Source organism: Puntigrus tetrazona, chromosome 4, assembly GCF_018831695.1.
Source record: "Puntigrus tetrazona isolate hp1 chromosome 4, ASM1883169v1, whole genome shotgun sequence".
In the NCBI taxonomy this organism is placed as follows: domain Eukaryota; kingdom Metazoa; phylum Chordata; class Actinopteri; order Cypriniformes; family Cyprinidae; genus Puntigrus; species Puntigrus tetrazona.
Window position 1 is genome coordinate 18,024,739 of NC_056702.1, and position 19,224 is coordinate 18,043,962.

The 19,224-nt window shown below is 41.1% G+C and overlaps 1 protein-coding gene across 1 annotated transcript; it reads right to left on the reverse strand.

Annotated features, from left to right (window-relative positions):
* Positions 1-3,759: 3,759 nt before the first annotated feature.
* tbx5a (T-box transcription factor 5a) lies at positions 3,760-17,210 on the reverse strand. The gene is made up of 9 exons (XM_043237295.1): positions 16,915-17,210; positions 16,118-16,282; positions 15,225-15,319; positions 13,539-13,658; positions 12,551-12,698; positions 10,249-10,401; positions 7,564-7,655; positions 5,862-6,091; positions 3,760-4,821 (listed from the first exon to the last, which is right to left on the reverse strand). The coding sequence occupies exons 2-9, from the start codon at positions 16,259-16,261 to the stop codon at positions 4,241-4,243; spliced, it is 1,563 nt and encodes a 520-aa protein (XP_043093230.1). The 5' UTR covers positions 16,262-16,282; positions 16,915-17,210; the 3' UTR covers positions 3,760-4,240.
* Between the last annotated feature and the right edge of the window lie 2,014 nt (positions 17,211-19,224).

Consider the following 19,224-nt stretch of genomic DNA (forward strand, 5'->3'; position numbering starts at 1 on the left):
GCAGTGAAGTTTGATGTAGAGCTGATATCTTCTGGCCTTCACGCTGTTTCTTACCCTCTCAACACTCCAGGTCCTTCGCTCCAGACCCGGTCTGGGTGCTGAAAGCCTCTGGGCTGTGAATCCAGCGTTGAACACAGATGCTGTACGTCAACGGCGTGATGCATGTCTCTGCTGATACACCAGACATCTTTACATGAACCAGAAAACGCTATCTGATGAAGGCTTGACTTCATTTGCTTTCCCTGCTTCACTCGCTAGCTATGTTTCCAGTCATCTGTTTACGGACGTTTTGGGATATTGCATGTGGAAATGCCAAGATGCGCTTAAATGTAAATAATGTGCATAAGCGCTCGAGTAGGATACTTCTGTTGTCCTGTAAGAATGGTGCATCAGCTATGATGGAAACACTTTTATCGAGTGAATTTCTTAATGCGCTTTAAAAAGACAAGGGGCAGCATAAATAGACCGAACTCGTTGCACAGCATCTGAAATACTAGTTTTCATCTAAAATGCTTGAGCGAAGTCTCGTCACAATTGCATTGTTATAATTAACGCTGCATTCTATACTAAAGCTCATCATTTATTTATATACAGTGCCTTCTACTTTTTTCTACTATTTAGCGCATATGAATCAGGAAGTAGCCATTAACATTTTTTTTAGCTCACTGGATGGAAAAGGCACCATGCTTTATTTGCAAATGTTTATGCAATATTCCATAAGTTCTACTTCGTAACTCTGGATGCAAACGTATCTATCCAGTTTTCGACTCCTCGCTAACCAGAGAGATACAGAATGAGGAAATGACCTGAGAATCGTATTAGCGCTGTGTTCGTTCGTCCTGGCGCTCTGGTCAGTTTGGCCCAGGCCAGCGTTTCAAAGCAGCTTGCGGCAGACAGATTTGCCTCTCGAACCCTTCCTTTTTGAACTAGTCATCCGTCACGAGTCAGCCGCATTTCACTACATCTTAATAAAGTAATCCCCCTCTCGTTTTTTCTCCCCTTTGGAATGCTCTTGTTCTTTCTATTTCTCTTTGCTCATTCAGGCCTCTGACAATGATTTGTTTTCTTTTCAGATTCTGGGTTGAGTAGGGCCGTAGTTTATCATTACTCCAACTTCCCTCTGTATCTTTTTGTTAATCTATGGTTTACTGGCCCCTTTTCCAATCCAGAATATTCACATGAATTTATTTGAAATTTAATTATTTCTAAATATATATATATATATATGACATGTTTATGCAGAATAATAAACATTTTCAAAATAAGTAACTAGAAGGCAAAAAAATCACATTTTAATATTTAATTCTGTTATTTGCCGTAGCCCTCAATATACACACGCTCCATACTATATAAAGCGGTATGAAAATAAAAGTGACTAATCCTACAGTCCTACTAACAAAAGAAAGCTATTGCTTTTAACTTCTGATGTCTTTCAGTATGAGCCGATACATTTTTCTCCTGTTCTTTCTAACTCTTAATTCTCCCGGCTAGGATTATTAAAGTCTACAAAGGCTCATCACATAATTAATGGCTATAACCCTCTCCACTTAAACCCTGACGGCTAGTCCAGTGAACCTGCCTTTGAAAAACATAGCCTGTCTTACAACATTTTTCAGAAAGCTTCGGTACAATCCATCTTGGGTCACACATGCGTGTTTGGCCGATCGGAGGATGCGTGGGGGGGCACGCTCATAAATCAGCCGTTAAGCAGTAGGGACGAGGCGGGAGGCTACAGGGTTAATGAATTTCTCCGTCTGTTTGGGGGTTGCTCGGGGTCTGGATGCGTAGGAGCAGGTTGTCCAGAGAGGCCCCATCAGTCAGATCAAAGGTGTCTGCAGGGAAGGTCACCGCTTTCGGCCAAAGACCTGTCCTGAACCACAGAGACGCTAGCGACCGGAAAACACCAGCAAACGGTCCGTTCTCTACCTTAGTCACCTACAAACTTCTACTGTAAAACATTAGCAGATGCATTAGCTAACGATGAGCAGCACATTGTTTTGAAAGCATTTATTGGTCGCCTGTAATACTTCAGTTGCTCAAAGTACATTATTATTTATTTGCGCGTGTTGACTAATATTAATAAATCTGTATTGTTCATTGTTGGTTAATTAATGTGTTTGGCTAATGTTGACAAATAAAACTATGTTGCATTGTTAGCTAAAGACAGCTTGTGTAGGATTGTTACATTAGATACATTTTTAAAGTCACCTAATCCTGCCGTTTTATGAAATGGAAATGCGCTTTTGTCTTTTTGCCCTGAATTCATGTCACTTTTCAGATGAACAGTTTTTCATCAGCTTTTTCTCATTTACCGGTTCAGCGATCCGCTGACTGCCACTAGAGGTCAATGGTTAACTCCATTTTGGCTCAGAATGGACTGTTTTCTCAAGGGTGACATGTTGAAGATTTAGAGAGAGGCCTCAGCGCAGGGGATGTAATTGTTGGTTAAACCCTCTTTAATCCAACGGATTTTCTACACAACTGCTAATTTGTCATGACCATCATTAATATCTGATACAAAATACGAGGCGTTCCACACGAACTTCGGCTGAGAAAAACCATAGACGCGCTTGAACTCTCTAGATTGCCGTGTAATGTGTTTTCGTATAATAGTTTGGGGCATTTTTAATTGCCAGTTATTAAAAAGCAATCTTCAGGTCCGAGAAGCCATTCCTCAGATTCATGGAGGAAAGCGTTAATGGGCTCATGATACAGCATTGTATAGATTTATGTAGAGTTGCATTAAATAAATTCAGACTTCAGGGAATGATCTTTTACATTTATTCTGTTTTCTATGTACATTTTGTTGTATGTACAGCCAAGTAATTCATATTTGTATGTTTTTGGACAGTTATTCATAAGTGTTCAAAATTATAAACCAAACTTGTTACATTATTTTTGAATTTTTTTTTTTTTTTAAGTAAAAAGAAAGTTTGACTACCAAACTCAAAGTACTGAAAAAAGTCAACCTAGCAAATGGCCTTTACGAAAAGGAACAAGTTTTATAATACAAGAAAAATAAATACTATTAACAGGAAAATCTGCTGACTACAAGTGTCCAAAAATAAAGATCTTCATACCAAAGTTTGTTGAGTTATTGTACTTCAGATGTTGTCATTAACTCTGTGAATAGTGCTTTGAGAATCTCTTCAATGTCTGAAGACGTGTGTCCTAAAAGAGACTCCGAGGCCAGGATGTCCATTATAACTAGCTTATATGTTGTCCTTGAAGTCTGTCTTGTCTGCTGTGCCACAATTTCCATTTTGTAAAAAGTGCTCTCTTATTTTTCCTCCAATTACTTTGCGCTGATATTTCGTATCATGGACTTGCTGGTAGTTCGGAGAAAAATGTTTGGTGAGAATGTGATTTAAGTGGAAGAAAACTGAACAAAAGTACATCCCTGAACAAAATCCGCACCACCAAAATGTGTTCGACTTCATCTAAAATAATTCATCTTCAACAGATCTGCTGTGATGGGCTTCACACAAACCATCAAGATCCCAAAGACTTGTTCTCTAACATACTGCCTCAAAGTACAACGTCAAAAACAACTCAGATAATGCAATGGAAAAAAAAATAGGGCTACAAAACAATAATCACAATCAATCGCATTCAAAATAAAAGTGAATATTATATGTGTGTGTACTATGTGTGTTTCTTATTTATATACAAAATCATGTTCAATTTAATAAAAGAAATTTGTATATATATATATATATATATATATATATATATATATATATATATATATAGCCCTAAATATGATATAAATAATATATATGTATGCGTATGTGTATATGTAAATAATAAATATACACAGTATACACACACATAATATGTAAACGTGCACTTTTATTTTGATTGCGATTAATCTTTTTGCGCCCCTAGAAAAAATATTATAAAACTGGATTGGTTTTACTCTTGACACCTTCTTCTTTTTTTTTTTTTTTTTTTTTTTTTTTTTTTTTTTTTTTTTTATAAAAGTTTTGTCGATAAAACAGTTGGCATCCTGCATTTGTCCTCGCCTGGAAGGGGAGAAGTTCTTTGTCCCTGATATACAGTCGGCGTCTCTCCTCGTCTCACGATACCGTCCTGCTCAAACACTGAGACGTTCACTGCTGCCTCGACCAGCCGAACCGGCCACAAACTGTTTACGACACAAGTCGCCCACGCCGCAAAGTTATAAATACGCAGGAAAGCGCCTCTCCTCCGCGTCGGGGCCCTACACGAGAGAATCCAGTTAGCTGCCCTCGTTCCAGTCGGGCATGATGCTGACGCTGTGCACGGCGTGGTACTGGTGCGGAGACAGCGTGCGAGGTATACTGTGAGTGTACAAGTACTCGTTTCCTTGCAGGCCGGCGGTCGGAGACTGGATCCCCGCGCTTGGACTGCACTGGCGGCCCAGAGGCTGATGGGCCATGGATCCCTGGTACATGCTGTGGGCGTCTCCCAGCTGCGGCGAGGCATGGCCGGCGCTCAGTCTGGACACCAGAGGTCCTGAGGTGAAGTGAGCGGAGAAGTGCTGGTAGGGCAGTCGCTCCATCTGCTGCATGGCGGTCACCGAGCAGCCGGCGTACGGAGAGACGCCTGCCCAGGTGTTACAGCTGATGTCCTCCAGGCTGGGCACGGGCTCGCTGGACTGAGACGCGCTGGCGTACATGCAGGCCTGCCGCTGGCCGGACTCGGGCCTGTAGGGGGCGCCGCTGAGACCCAGGGACTGAGAGTAGCTCACGGGCCGATAGTAGTGATCGTCCTCGCTGGAAGAGCTTTCCACGTAGGTCTTCTTGTACGAGTGTTCTCCCGCGTGACAGTCGTCCTCAACTACACATGGGGTGGAAATTAGACGATTATCATCATCATCATCATCATCAGGGTAGTCATACTACCCAATTAATATTACTGACTATTTCTTCCATCTTATTTCTTCCTCCACATTTTCACAGCGTTACGGCCAATCACACACAACTATGCTGAGCTTATGAACGCAGCGGCCAATCAGAGGCGTTCAGACACCTGAGTTGAATTCTCTCATCTTAAAGTGCAGACCTATGTAAAAGAGCTTTATTTATCATATGTGTGGTGTAGATAGATTATAAAACTACATCTCTGTTCTCCGTGAGCTACCGAGTAAACCGTCTCTAAATAGATATGAAGCTGGATGTGTGTCATATTCTTGTTCAGAGTAACAGCTTTCAAACATCCCAGCATATTAATATCGTTTCGAAGCCCCATGATATCCTTCAGGTGACTGCGCTTTATTACTCTTTGTAAATTTGTTAGAAATATTAGTGCTAATAGTGTTCATTTCTTTTGGAAACTGCAGTGATATGTTTCGCACCCAGGTACGTTTATGCCATGAGACCAAGTAGAATTAAACTTATTAAATAAATAAATTAGCTGGATAATATCCTGTATCTGCAATCTCACAGGCTGATTATATGATACTTGAGCATATTACCAAACATTAACAGAAATGAATTCAGCGGTGGTTTCTCAACTCTATTGGAGTCTCAGGTGTGTTTGATTTAAAGGGATAGTTCACCCTCGTGTCGTTCCAACCCCATAAGTTCATCTTGGGAACACAAATTAAGATATTTTTTGAAGAATTGTTCATTTTGGTTTTCTTTGTAGCTTCATGCTGATGTCACTTGGACTGTTTTACCGATGTTTCTGGGTCTGGAAATGTTTTGTCTCGTTGCCTGTGGAGAGGCAGAAAGCTCTCAGATTGCATCATAAATATCTTAATTTGTGTTCCGAAGATATTTGAAGGTCTTACAGGAACAGCATGAGGGTTCCATGCTCCAGAAATACAGTTAAGAACACGGGAGAAGCTCAGATTTGTAGAAGTGATGAGCGCGCACCTTTCCTCTTGATGCAGTGATAGTCCTGGCTGTGTTCGTGGGGCAGAGGATAAGAGCTGGACTGAGGCAGCAGATCCTGAGATGTGCTGGTGACCCCGTTCTCACAGGAGTACTGAGAGCTCATGCCGCTGGGGGCCGACAGGCCCTGGACGTCACCGGAGAACGGGCTCTGGCTGGTGCCGACCCGCTGGCGTACGGTACTGCGAGGGACCACCGGATACTCCTTGGTGCTTTGGGAAACAGAAAGGACTTCAGTCAGGGATCTAGAAACCGTTATAATCTCTTCACCATCTGCCTGCGACCGGAGCGCTTCCGTGACAATTAATCAGAGAAAGTTGCAAGAGGCACTTTACGGTAATTCCTACGCTATTTTTTGAACCACTGACCTGGTTTTCCGTTGGTCTGAGTTTAAGTAAGACCAGACCCGCTCCGTCTCGGTGTTTGACAGTGGAGGACAGATAGGATATCAGCACCTTTGACTTCTACACAGTGCCTCGGAGGAGGCTCTTTTTCCTCTGCATTTTTATGATGCTTTGTTCTTTGCTTCATAACGAGAAGCGGCTCTCCTGCTTGTGTTCGCTTCGAACGAATGTTTAATGTGAATCAGGAAGAACGAGACCGGTTCAGGAGCGCATTCACAATATCCTTTAGTTTCTGTGTGTTCTCAACGTCCTAAAAGACATCATTTTTGGTCTAATAATGGTGTAATAATGCACACGTTCAATTTGTACTGAATAATATTTACATTTTGAACAAATTTTTTATTTATGAATGTAAGTGACTTAAAACTAAGCCATTGTTTTTTGTTAAATATGTCAGATTGTTCAAATGCAAATCTGGAAGAAGAGTCTAGTTTGTTACCAGAAGATTTATTTTTATTTATTTTATAAAAAATTTTCTTTCTTTGTTTATTTTTATTTGGATTGATTTGGTGCTCTGTTCGTGAGGATTCTTTTATAATCAGGTATTGTCTTATTGTATTTGTGTTTTTGTGGTGCTGTCACGTGATGAACGAACGTCTCGGAGCCGGACACTTGATACACAGATAGTGAGCTAATCCTAGAATGAAGACTTGACGGCGTCACAGCTTTGTATTGTTTGTTGTGTGATCAGCGTTTGCTAAAAAGAGTCATTTCTTTTGCTGAACTTCCCGTCGCTAGTTTCGTGTGCCACCTCGGACGAAAGCATCTGCTGAAAGCATAAAGTCTTATTAATAGCAGTGCCGTGTAAGGCGTTCGGTAGGAGAGTCGCGCAGGCTTTACTCGGGTCTTAAAGTCTTCAGGTCATTATCTGGAAACTCAATAGAAGGCTCTCGTGGGAGACATTACTCAGTTCTTTCTTTGCTTGTTTGAAAGTAACAACAAAGTTAACTACGGCATGGAAAGAGCATTGCCATTTTTTCCGAGTGTATCACGAAGTCTGTCATTTTGGAGTGGACAACGCCTGCTGGCTGCCGAGGGCCCTCCGACCAGATTTTCTGCTTTGAAAATGTGTTTTTCCACACTCTATAGAGCAGGCATCTGGAGAAAATAAGAGCACGAGGCATGTGGTCTTTGCCTCCACCGGACCGACTACATCACGACTGTTCTGGATCTACACCGAGTTCATCTGAGCCGCGCGTGGATCAATCCCGCCGCTTCGGTTCAGTCGGTGCTGTCCGAGTAAGACGATGATTAAGTCACTAAACCTCAGTTTCGCTCACCTCTGCATTCTCGACATGCGATGGAGCTCCATGTCGTCACTTCCGCGAAAGCCTTTTGCGAAGGGGTTGTTCTCGATCTTCAGCTGGGTGATCTGCAAGACGGCCAACAACAGTGTTACCTGGCTTGTGTTCTCGAGATGATCTGGTTCTTAATGTCACGAGAGCATTATTGGAGACTTATTTTTTTATTGTTTGCAGTAATGCATTGGTTAATTTGCTCTGACCGCTGCGCTGACCGACTGATTGTCCTCTACGTTTCTGTTAATGAGGGAACCCTCTGTAACAATCAGACTCGTCTTTGAAAGCATATCTAAGGGTTTATTGCTCAATGTCTATAAAGGAGTCTAATGAGCCGCCTTGTGTGTAAATTGACAAATTATCCCAGCGGTTTTCTGTGCTCGGTCAGCAGACGATGAAAAGATGAATCTCCGTGTTCCCGAGCTGTGGTTTGTTTGATGCTTCGCTAATGCAGAAAAACATCTGTCAGTTTCAATAAAGCCTGGTGTCGATATTTGTCTTTACATAAGCCTGCACAACGTTTCTAACATCTCTCACAAGAAGCACAGAAAACAAATGTCAAAGTCTGAGAAATCTGATATCAATTTCAGATATTTCGTAAATACCTTTAAAAAGACATTCTTTTTGCCTTAACCATAACCTCTTTAGTTCTATATATATATATATATATATATATATATATATATATATATATATATATCTCATATCATATTTTAATCTCATATTGATTAATGGGTACTGTTATTATTATTATTATTATTATTATTATTATTATTATTATTATTATTTATATGAGATTTAATAGCTTACAAAATCTCTGAATCTGTTAAAGTGTGTGAAAGACATTTCTGTAAAACGAAAGAAAATTGAATCTGTAGTATTGGAAGTTAATCCCAGTAACATTTCAAAAGCTGGGGTCTGATCTGATGGACAGTCCTGAGACTAAGAGACCTTTAATGAGTGTGTGTCTCTGCCAGGGCTCTCTTCTGGCTGTTGTGGTGTGTTTTCTAACAGGACCTGATCTCTGACACGGCTTTGGCTCTCACTTGAGATGAGACCTTGTAAAAGAGGACCTCGGACTTCTCTTAAACGCACTGAACTTCACAGGACACACGAGTTTTGTTTCTGACAGTTCGATGCCTTCAGTGTTTATCTTTTTACCGCTAAAGTGCAAACGGAACTTTTTTCTAAATAAGTCAGCTTCTTATTTTTGAAGGTCGACCCGAGAAGTTTGGTAGAAGAAAAAACACGGTGTTTCATTTCACTCCAGTTACCTTTCCGCATTCATCTGTCGCGCTTTTAACTTGCTTTTCGTATTTACATTCGCTTTATTTCTACAATGATATATATAATAAAACACAATACACACACTATATTTACGAGAGACCTTATAAATGGTGTAATATATTTTTAACTAGTTGTCCGAAGTGTCTCTCTCGGTGGATGAAGGTAAACCTACACACGATTCTTCTCCTCTGCTGGTTTGTTTAGCTCGAAGGTCCAAAAGGTTATTCAAAATCAATTATTTTTAATGACATACAGGTGTGCTCGTGCTTTTAGTCTTTTTAGGCGCGTAAATTGCTTGCTTGAATTTTTTGTAAAGATTTAATTTTATGTTGCATGTAGGCTGGTGGGTAAAATAATTGCTAGTTATGGGCTCATTAAAAGTCATAAATGGTGAAAACGTATGCAAAAAAAAATCCCGTGTAAATAATTGATAGAAATCCTGATGTTCGTTCATTAAAAGTGTTTGTGTTTAAAACACAGTGAATAAAGGCTAGAAGCTCAGAGATCCTTCTCGGTGTTTGACTCGAATTATAATCAGTGAAGAAAACAGATAGTGAATGAAGTTTGAATTAAAGCCTGCTAAATGCATGCAGTTAAATGTTGCACATTAATGTAATCATTTATTACACAAATCTGTCATCTATGTTGTTATTCATAAATACGATCTTACGAGGAAATGTCGGGTTTGTTGGGTTTTTTGACTACAGTAAAAACCACTTTTACTCTTTATAAATGTTATATTAACATCTGTCTACGAAAGTGCAAGTAGTGTGAGGAAAACCATCTGACGGTCTTTAAGGAGCAAACGAGTAATTATTGAAGACTCTTTATGAGCACAGTCATTTATTTCTGCATTTAGTTATTTACAGACGACCCTTTTTCCCCGCCGTATCACATCCGTTTCAAATATAAAAATATATCACGCTTGGATTATTAACCGAGAATCGAATTTTGAAAAGATGCATGGAAATATTTTTAGAAACATAAAATAAAATAAACCGTGACTAGTGCAACATTTAATTTTCATGGTTCTTAGTAGCTAAATCATCATTTCGGACGTGTCTTATTCTATTTCCTCGTAGTAAAATAAGTGCTGTAGTATTTGACGCGGATCTGGATCTAAACGCTCGACTATGATCCGATTTCGTTCTTTCAGGAAAAGTGAACTAATAAATTGATACGCAATTGCTTGTTTCGTTAATATTATAAATTCGTACAAAAACAGTTATCCGCACAAATCTCTTTTTGAATTATTGGATTGGAATAATTATATCAACCAGGAATCATAGGTTGAGACGAACTTGTGTCTCGAAGCAGAAAGTTCTGTGCTAATTCTGTAATTTCTAGGAAATCGAATGTATTTTCACGGGTCTTTCTTACCTTGTGGTTCTGGTAGGACGTGACCGCGATGAAGGCCGTCTCCGGGAACACGTGTGTGCAGAAAGCCGTGTTTTTGGAGCCGAAGCCGTTATTTTCGTCTGCTTTCACGATGTGAATCCGGGGCTGGTATTTATGCATGGAATTCAGGATAATCTGGAGAGAAAACAGAGAGCGAACGTGACGGAGCGTGTCCAGCAGACACCGCCTTATTAAAATCTTCTCTTTCGATGTGAATAATAATATTCTGAAGTGTGTGACTGCGAAGAAACATCGCGAATAATTTAAGAACCGTGTGTTTTAACGCTTTTCTTCTTTTTTATCACTCAAGGACACATTTTGTTTCAATACACGCAGTCCTTTTTTTTTTATCATAACTCTATAAACGAGATCTTCTAAGAGATCTCCCAAACAGCAGATCCACAGCAGAGCTCAAATCCTCCCTAAGTAGTAGCTATTCTGCAGTGCGCACTTGTATTAAGAATAGACCTCAAGTACATACTAGAAAGACTTGAAGTGTAGTGGGCTCTGTGGGTTGTTCCTATCCTCTGTGTGTATAATGTAGACTTCTCTAAGTGGATTTTGTCTAAACTTTGCGTTCTGGGTGAGCATGCCAAGTGCACACACACAAGCACGCATTCCTATTTTCCATTTTCATGTGTTTTCCCCTCGCATGCATTTTCCAAACAACTGCATGGTTTGTGCTTTGATCAGCGACACGGGTCCACTCCCTCCGAGCGGCTCTTGGCTCGACTCAACACCCAGACTTGGAACGCAGGGCTCGCTGTAAACTTTAAACATATCGCTCTCGGCGGAGAATATTGCTTCAGCTCGGGATGGACGAGATGATTTACTGTTAAAGGAGGGGGAGCAAAACGCACTGCTTTAATATCAGCGATGTCGAAATAAAATAATAATTCACCGTATCCTGAAGCATCTGGCCTAACCCTGCGCGCTGCAGGCCTGCCCGGATTAAACAAGAATAGCAGCCGCTCGGCTCTGGCGAAAAGCAGAGTGTGACACATAAGAATATTTGGAGAACTGCATGGACACCAGAAGAGGTTTTTTTGAGGGACCACCCACCGGGAGTGCGGTGTTCTCTGTTCTGGGCGCCCCGTTGCCCCGTTTCTCCACTTGCCCCCGCTCCGTACGAGAGTTTTTAATGATAGTGAGCGATCGCCGAGGGCCATGAATGTTGGCCCGCTCTTTCATGTTGCCGACATCACAGAGACTCCGAAACCCTGCAGATGAACAGCCTTTGTATACCTCCGTCCATCACTCATCACACTCTGTCATTCAGTGTAAACAGTCCGGAGCACAGTTATCCAAACTCTGAATATTTCTGCGAGAGGCCTGTTGACCGCTACTACAACGATCAAAGCCCGAGCTGTGGTTCTCAAGCGCGCTAGTTCACTACTGCTGAGCGCGTTTGCTAAGTTCTCCACTCGGGAATCATTGTGAGCTTCTCTGACATCTTTATCTCATCGCCAGAGTCTAATTAAGGCTATAGGCTGGTTTAATGCGTTTCCTAACGGGTTCCAGCTTATTGCATGTTCAGCCCTGTTTCTGAGACTAGTAATTATAAATAGGTCTGAAATTATTTCAACCACCTGGAACAACAGACCGATAGATTGTTATTTTGGTCGAGAAGCCGTGCTTCATTTATAAATCCCAAGGCGCTCTTTCAGCACAAAAGGGGGCACGCCAAGAACCACTGCAACCAATCAAAAATGCATTCTGGCAAGAAATTTACAACTCGGCTCACATTCCAGCCGGGCTCCGATTTCATTCTACCAGCTGAGGTTTGGCAGGAAAACGAGCCTGATCGACTTCAACCTTGTGATCGACACGAAAGAGCAAAGCGCTAGCCGTCGGGGAGATTCAGAGGAGACGTCCAAGAAGCTTTTATTCAGAGACCGACTTCTAATCTCCCTCCTGTCCTTTGAACTGTTGACTGTGTATTAGCGGATGCTCCGCAGATTAAAATCACGTTTCTTTCAGTTTAAAGAGAGTACATTTCTAATCTGGGTGTAGTGTTTCCACGTCTGAGGCCGTCTGCTGGTGCTTCTGTCACAGTGATCATTACCGGGTTTAAGATGTGTTTTGCTTGTTACGCGGTTCTGCCGTTTGTCAGCAGCACCTCTTCAGCGGTGGACTTCCTGATCACCTGATCACATCTGCATGCGCGACCCTCAGAAAACTGCCCTTCGACGCTGGTGTCAAGCTGCTAGGGTCCCCAACGCGGGACGACTTTGCAGTAATATCTTTGCTCATTCGGTCGAGCGGTTTCAAAGCGTTCACTCACGTGTCCGAAGGGATCCAGGTGGTTGTTGGTTAGTTTCAGCTTCTGGAAAGACACCAGTTGTCTCATCCAGTGCGCGCCGGTGGCCGGAGAATCGGGATGAACGTACAGCCTCCCCGGCATCGCAGGCTCCGCTTTCCCCGTCACAGACCTGTTAAACACAACTCGCCGGTTATTTAAACGTTCATTTCCCTCCACACTGTGGTCCTTTTACACTCTAAATATTTAGAATTATTTCTCTGATATTATTGCTCTCTGCAGCATGGACTAGAAAAGTCATCCCACCAGGTTTAAGATTCGGATTATTTTTCCATGCATGAATGATTACGCGGATAATTTCATTAAAACATGTTTCTTTTATTGCAATGGAAATGTGATCCAGCCTGCTACCTCCCATTTCTCACGCATCAGTGCCTTGTGCATTGTACATGATGTCTTTGAAAGAGCGGTTTATTTGGTTAATGGCTAAGATGATGGTTGATCAAGAGGGCCATTAGTTCCAGAGCTTGCACTGAACGGGTAATTATCAGGATATTGGCTTGTGGACGTCCTCCCTCAATAACCTCAACAATTTATAACCACTGACCCCGAAAAAGGAGTAGAAACCAATCGACAGACTTTTCTGTGCGGCAGATGGAACTGCATGTAAAGCAATGCGAAGGCTGTATTTTCTCATCCTTTTAATGCATGCATTTGGTTCTTTAACCTGAAACGTCAAATGAATTTGTACGACCGTCTCGATACGGCCTGTGTTCCTCAGCACTGAAACTAAATATTGTCTAATTGAAATACGGATGTTTGCTATAGGTCTCGTAAAGAATATTTGAGGAAAAAAATGGGCAATGAAAGAAAGCACAGCAATAGAGATCACTTAAAACGACTTTGAAAGTTTTCCAGAAGCCACGTATTTCACCGAGAACGAAAATGAATGGCAGAAATGTAATTAACCAAATCAACTGAACTCTTAATAAAACCACTGGGACTCACGGACCATTTGTTATCGGCGAATTTATATCGGTGGTCGTCGGCTGGCACGACATCCATCAGAAGAATGTATTTGGTTTTTGGGTTCAACCCAGTGACCTTCACTTTGAAGCTTGGGAACATCCGCCTGTGGAGAAAAACGGGAAAATATTACAGAACGGGTGGTGCACAGAATGAGTTAAAAGTGCGATGGCATAACAACAATAATAACTTTTTTTTTCGCACCAAATGATGTTCGAAAAACCTTATATTAATTTCAAAACTATAAACGGCGGGAACACATATTAGTCGCTTATTAGCGCGCATATTACTAGAAAAGAGCTATTTAATAGTGATAATTAAGAACATCTCTAATCCCGCGAAATAGCCAGAGTTAACCACCGCACTAACTAGTACTAAAGAAAAGGTGGTAGTTAATAGTTAATAGTGTTAGCGATTCTAAAGTGGTTCCTAAACGACGTGCATTTCTGACACACTTCTGTTGAGCCAAAAACCTTGTATTAAAGCTAAAAATGCCAATCAGATTCATTACGTAGGACTACGAGAGACATATCATATAATCAATCATTTTTTTCAATCAATCATTTTTATTTATATAGCGCTTTTAACAACACAGGTTGCATATAACCTAAACAAAAACAATTGTATACTGAGTGAATAAAACTACGAAAGTGTGCTTAATTCCACTATTTTACATTCAGTGTGTGTCGTACTCGAGTGCGTTCACTTTAAGAAAAGCACGAATAAAACGGAGCAGTCGAGAGATGACCGACAAGAAGTGCAAGAAGATTAGTTTCCACGCATGTCGAGTCATCGAGACTTTTATAACGTTAAACCTTCACCGATCTCGCACTGGTCGTGTTCTCATCGAGTCAGGCACACTGCTTTCTTTCTTTTCTTTTTAGCCTGCATCTGATTCCTGAGAGGCCTCTGCTGAAGACTCACTTTAATCTTCTCTTCTAATAGAGCAGAATACCTCACAGATCTGACCGAAAACACCATAGAACTGTTTTTACCAGCAGCTTGTAAATAATTCATAAACTTAAATCCCTGTAGAATGAGCGGCTTGAGCTTCTACACGGTCGACGGTGATATTATAAACAGCTTTAAAGTCAGATCTAGACTCGTTGTGTTTCCGGAAAAAAATCTGCGTCGAGAATCCGAATTATGAATATTTTCAGCCCTATAAGAATTCGCATAAAACCCAGATCATGCAGCCAAACCAGTGCTTATTAATTGACTGGAATTAGCCTCCTGCTAAAACGGCAAAAAATAATAATAAAAAACACACACATATTCTTAATAAAATAAATAATACTAAGTATAAATAATAGCCTTCGTGTATAATAAATAATGCAAAGATAAAAAGTTGAAACGCATGCATTAATTACTAAGAAAACACTAACAGAGTTTTGTAGAAAATTACATTTTGTCAAAATACAGCCCCAAGAAAAACACGGCGTGAAGTTAAAGATCGAAATATAGTTCTAACGCGATCGAACTTTTTAAACATTTCTAAATGAATGCACTCGTATATAAAGACTACTGCACGGTTAGTATTATATATTTATTATAACGGGATAATAAGTATAACTCCTAATTTAGCATTTTATTTTGAAAAGGTTTATCCGAGAATAGATAACCCTATAGAAGCGTTTGTTTTCCGGAACGCTTGTAAAGATCCGAGTCTCACCTCCCGGCTTTAGTGATGATCATTTCGGTTCCCACTTCATGAAACTTCGTCCATAACTCTCTCTCGTGCAAGTAAACCTTTATCCCTTCCATTCCCTTCAAAAGAAAGATGCAGAAGATGAGAATGAACGACTGAAGCCTTTAAACGTTCACCACCGCGGCGTCACGAAATACATCGAAGTGTGTAGAAGAGAAACAAGATGCGAGGACAGGTTTATATATATATATATATATATATATATATATATATATATATATATATATATATATATATATATATATATATATATATATATATATTATGGTGGCCTAGATTTAACGCAGCAGTATTTTTTTAAATAAACTTCGAGATCAAGTTAGTAAAGCTGCACTTCATTTGAGTAAACTAGTTCAGTCAGAACGAATATTGTCGAATTACCACGAAATGACGTAGAACTTCTTCCTAAAAGCGTGAAGCAGTGTTCAGCTCTTAGTTCATCTGCTGAATTCTATCTGTGTTTAATAGAAGAGTCATTTCTACTCGTGCACCTTCGAGAACGCTTTCGGTGAGTTTCTGGACGTTTTTGCTTTTACGAGCCTCTTAACAAAGTTCTACACAACTTTATTCATTTTCATCAGCCAGCGCATGTCCTAAACCTAACTCGGATTTCTGAATGAAGGCGTTCCAGAGACTTCTATGGTTTTTATATACAGCAAAAATACTGCAGTACACCCAACAATAACCCCAGCCTGCCCCTGAACGCTTCCGAACGAAATAACTTTATATTAAAAAATAATAAAAATAAGTGCATCCCCAGTAGGAAGTTTATAGGTTTTGTAAGGTTTGGCTCATTTTTAGGGGCACAGTTACACACACACACACACACACACACACACACACACACTAGCTGTTACCTGTTGAATGTAGGTAGTCTGTGATGATGGGGATTTATTAACAGATCCGCTCTGTTTCTCTGTTTTCCCATCGTTTGGTAAATCTTTTGAGTCTGTGTCACTGGGAGAGTTTTGGAGCCGAAAGGTGTCTTCACTGTCCGCCATGTCTGTGATCCACAGCGAGGCCTGAATGAAGAAGAAGAAGAAGAAGAAGAAGAAGAAGAAGAAGAAGAAGAAGAAGAAGAAGAAGAAGAAGATTTAACAGCGCGTTTCCCTTCAAACAAGCATCTCTGCCGTTCCGTTCCGTTCCGTTCATACTGTCTTGTACCGCTTTAATAAGTCGATGCCATCGATCGCTGTGACACGTCCTTATCCTAAACCCTTTTACGATAACTTTAAACGACAAACAAAACAAAATTAATCGGAATCTCTACAAAAAAAATACAAAATCCGCTGATTTGCAAACGTTCTTCATTAAATCTGTTGAACGCTTGAAAAGGTCTGCTCACAGTAAAGATCCAGCTCCAGGCAGCTTGCTTTCAACACAAACACATTCATAAAGCGCTCGCGGAAAATATAAAGGCGTTTAAAAACCCGTTCTTTGTCTAGAACTTGAATTACATTCATCTCTCGGGCCTCTAACAGCTTTCTTCGGACGAACTCACGAACCAGATACTAATCCAAGCTCAACTGTTTGATAAAATCACATGTAAAACTACAATAAAGCAGTCCCGCAGATCTAGATGTGTATATGTTGGATGGTTGGTGTCTGTGGAGATGGCCTTTAGAGCCGCAACTCTCGAAGAAACGGACTTTACCTTGAATTCCGGCGCAAAAGAGAGTCGCACGAATCCTCGAAACTGCCCGAAGCGCTCGCTGTCAGATATGTCCCCGGCGTGCAGCTCAAGAGCCCGTGCTCCGTGACCCCACGGGAGTCCTGCCCCGGCGAGCGTCCATGCGAGTCCAGCGAGGAAAAACACGACTCTCTGCGCGCGCCACAGCCCGTGTTCTTCTGCGCGGTATTCCTGGAGAAGAGAAGCGCGGTCACCTCCTCCCTCTCTTCCTTTATCCGTCCCTCTCTCTGTGAGTTTCTCTAATGGTCAAGCCCCGAGCGTTACCCTGAAAACGGAAGCGCTGGGACGAACCACGTAGGTAGTGAATGTGGACACGAGATCGGTCCACCCACAGGAGAGCTGCCCGCGTCACCCCACCCTTCAGAAGCGACGCGTTCTTCAGCGAGGAGACGTACAGCCTGCAGCACGTGCGCGTCGCGTCGCGTCGCGTCGCAGTCCTCCCTTCACGAGCTCCTCACTGGAAGTCTGCGTCTGGTTCTTAAATAAAACGTATGTGTGAACGCGCTTTTTATTTGACGGGACGCTGGAAATGAGAAGCTTCGCGCGGCCGAGGCCTGCAGAGCAATACATTCAGAAACTAGAGGCGTCCTAAAAGATCGTTCAATATTTTAGGTCTCTTCGACACGCTTTTCTATCGCCGCGAGACGCGCGTCCCCGCGCACCTGAAGAGCGTCCCCGAGGCTTATGAGAAAAGTTTTGTTACACTTTATTTTAAGCTGTCATTTGTGCCCTGCTCAGTTTTAATTGATGAGTGATACTGATTTCAGGGTTTGGTTCGGGGCTAATTATGCTAAATGTATTATTATTATTGTAATAGTAGGTAACATCTTAAAGGAAAGCGATAGAAAGCGAAAGGGATTTATAACTGAAGTGATGCTAGAATTCGGTTTCAAACCATCTCCACAAATGCTATACAGATCTAATAAACCCTGTACACCCCGCGGGCCACTACAAGGGTCCTCAAGTCACTTCTTATGCCACAGAATAGTCGAGGAACTAAATATAGCGTCCGATAAACCACTCGACAGAAACACGAAGCAGCGCGTGAAGCGGCGGCTTAAAACGAGTATAAATAGCACGAATTGATTTTGTATTTTACCTGCTGCTCGTAAGCAGAAATAGAATTAGGAGTGCATGTGGTAGGATCATATAATACACGGATTTGCGTGCACAGGATACTCGCTTTGTTGACGTGTATATGATACTCATTTTTTGACTTATATATGATACTAATTTTTTAACGTGCATATGATATTCATTTTTTAACGTGCATATAATACGCATCCATCACACAGCATTAAACCCAGCCACTGCGCTTCACACGCGACACAAAGTGCGTTTCTGCTTCTGAAAATCACGTCGAATAGCACGACAGCGCACTGAGAGGAGATCGGGTTTAATAAGAGCCAACATCCACCACGACATCCAACAGATACTTTCAGTGATTCTTATTATTATTTCTGATTCGTGATCTAATGAGTGATAGCGGGACGGGAACAGCCCTCTGGTGAAATAATCAAACATTGCATTAAGTGTAATTAGTTCTTTATCCCGCAGAAAAATAGAAAATTAAAAAGACGACGATGATAAAAACGTATATTTCTCAGTGGATGCAGGCCTGAGCACGTGACTGCACTACATTCATCTTTACTCTCCTACAGGAGTCTTGTTTTGCTGTATTTTGCCAAAAGCTCTTGCTGTATGTTCTTCATCGTGCAGTCTATACACAGTTCTTACAGGAAGACGATTACTGTCCAAAACCTCCAGAATGCTCTAGAAAACCTCTGTCTCGAGCAGAGAACAGACCCAGACGAGTAACACACACGGATGTAGAAAACCTAGGGATCCGTCTGCTGTGGATCTCTGTCTGAACAACACGTTATTTTTATGAAAACTAGGAGCCGTTTAAGAAAATGCAGTTTTTAAAGTTTTCTAAACGTAGTAGCTCATAATCAGATCCGAAATCATTTCAAAGTTTCCCGTCGATTTTACACTTAATTCTTAAAATGCAAAAAAAAAGTATTTTTTTAAAATGAGTAATAGCAATAATAAAACAAAGTCATTCAGAGGTTTTCTCTCTCATTTTAAGATCTGAACTTATTTGTATTAATCCCTGCTTGCGGGAAACATATTTTCCATCTTGCCATGAACACAAATAATTATCAAAGTGAGGAAATAAAAATAGATCTGACCGAACCTGAGGCATACGACCTTTCTTTTTAAAACTTTAAACGTTTTGAAACTTTAAGGTGAGGGTTATTTGCCGAAAAGTTA

What these genes read in the sequence shown, in the direction of transcription:
- tbx5a (XM_043237295.1), bottom strand. Translation starts at nt 16,261, where the DNA reads ATGGCGGACAGTGAAGACACCTTTCGGCTCCAAAACTCTCCCAGTGAC. An exon ending in ATCATCACTAAAGCCGGGAG is followed by an intron (nt 13,659 to 15,224) that starts GTGAGACTCGGA and finishes TTTTCTCCACAG; the next exon opens with GCGGATGTTCCCAAGCTTCA. An exon ending in CGCATGTCGAGAATGCAGAG is followed by an intron (nt 6,092 to 7,563) that starts GTGAGCGAAACT and finishes TGTTTCCCAAAG; the next exon opens with CACCAAGGAGTATCCGGTGG.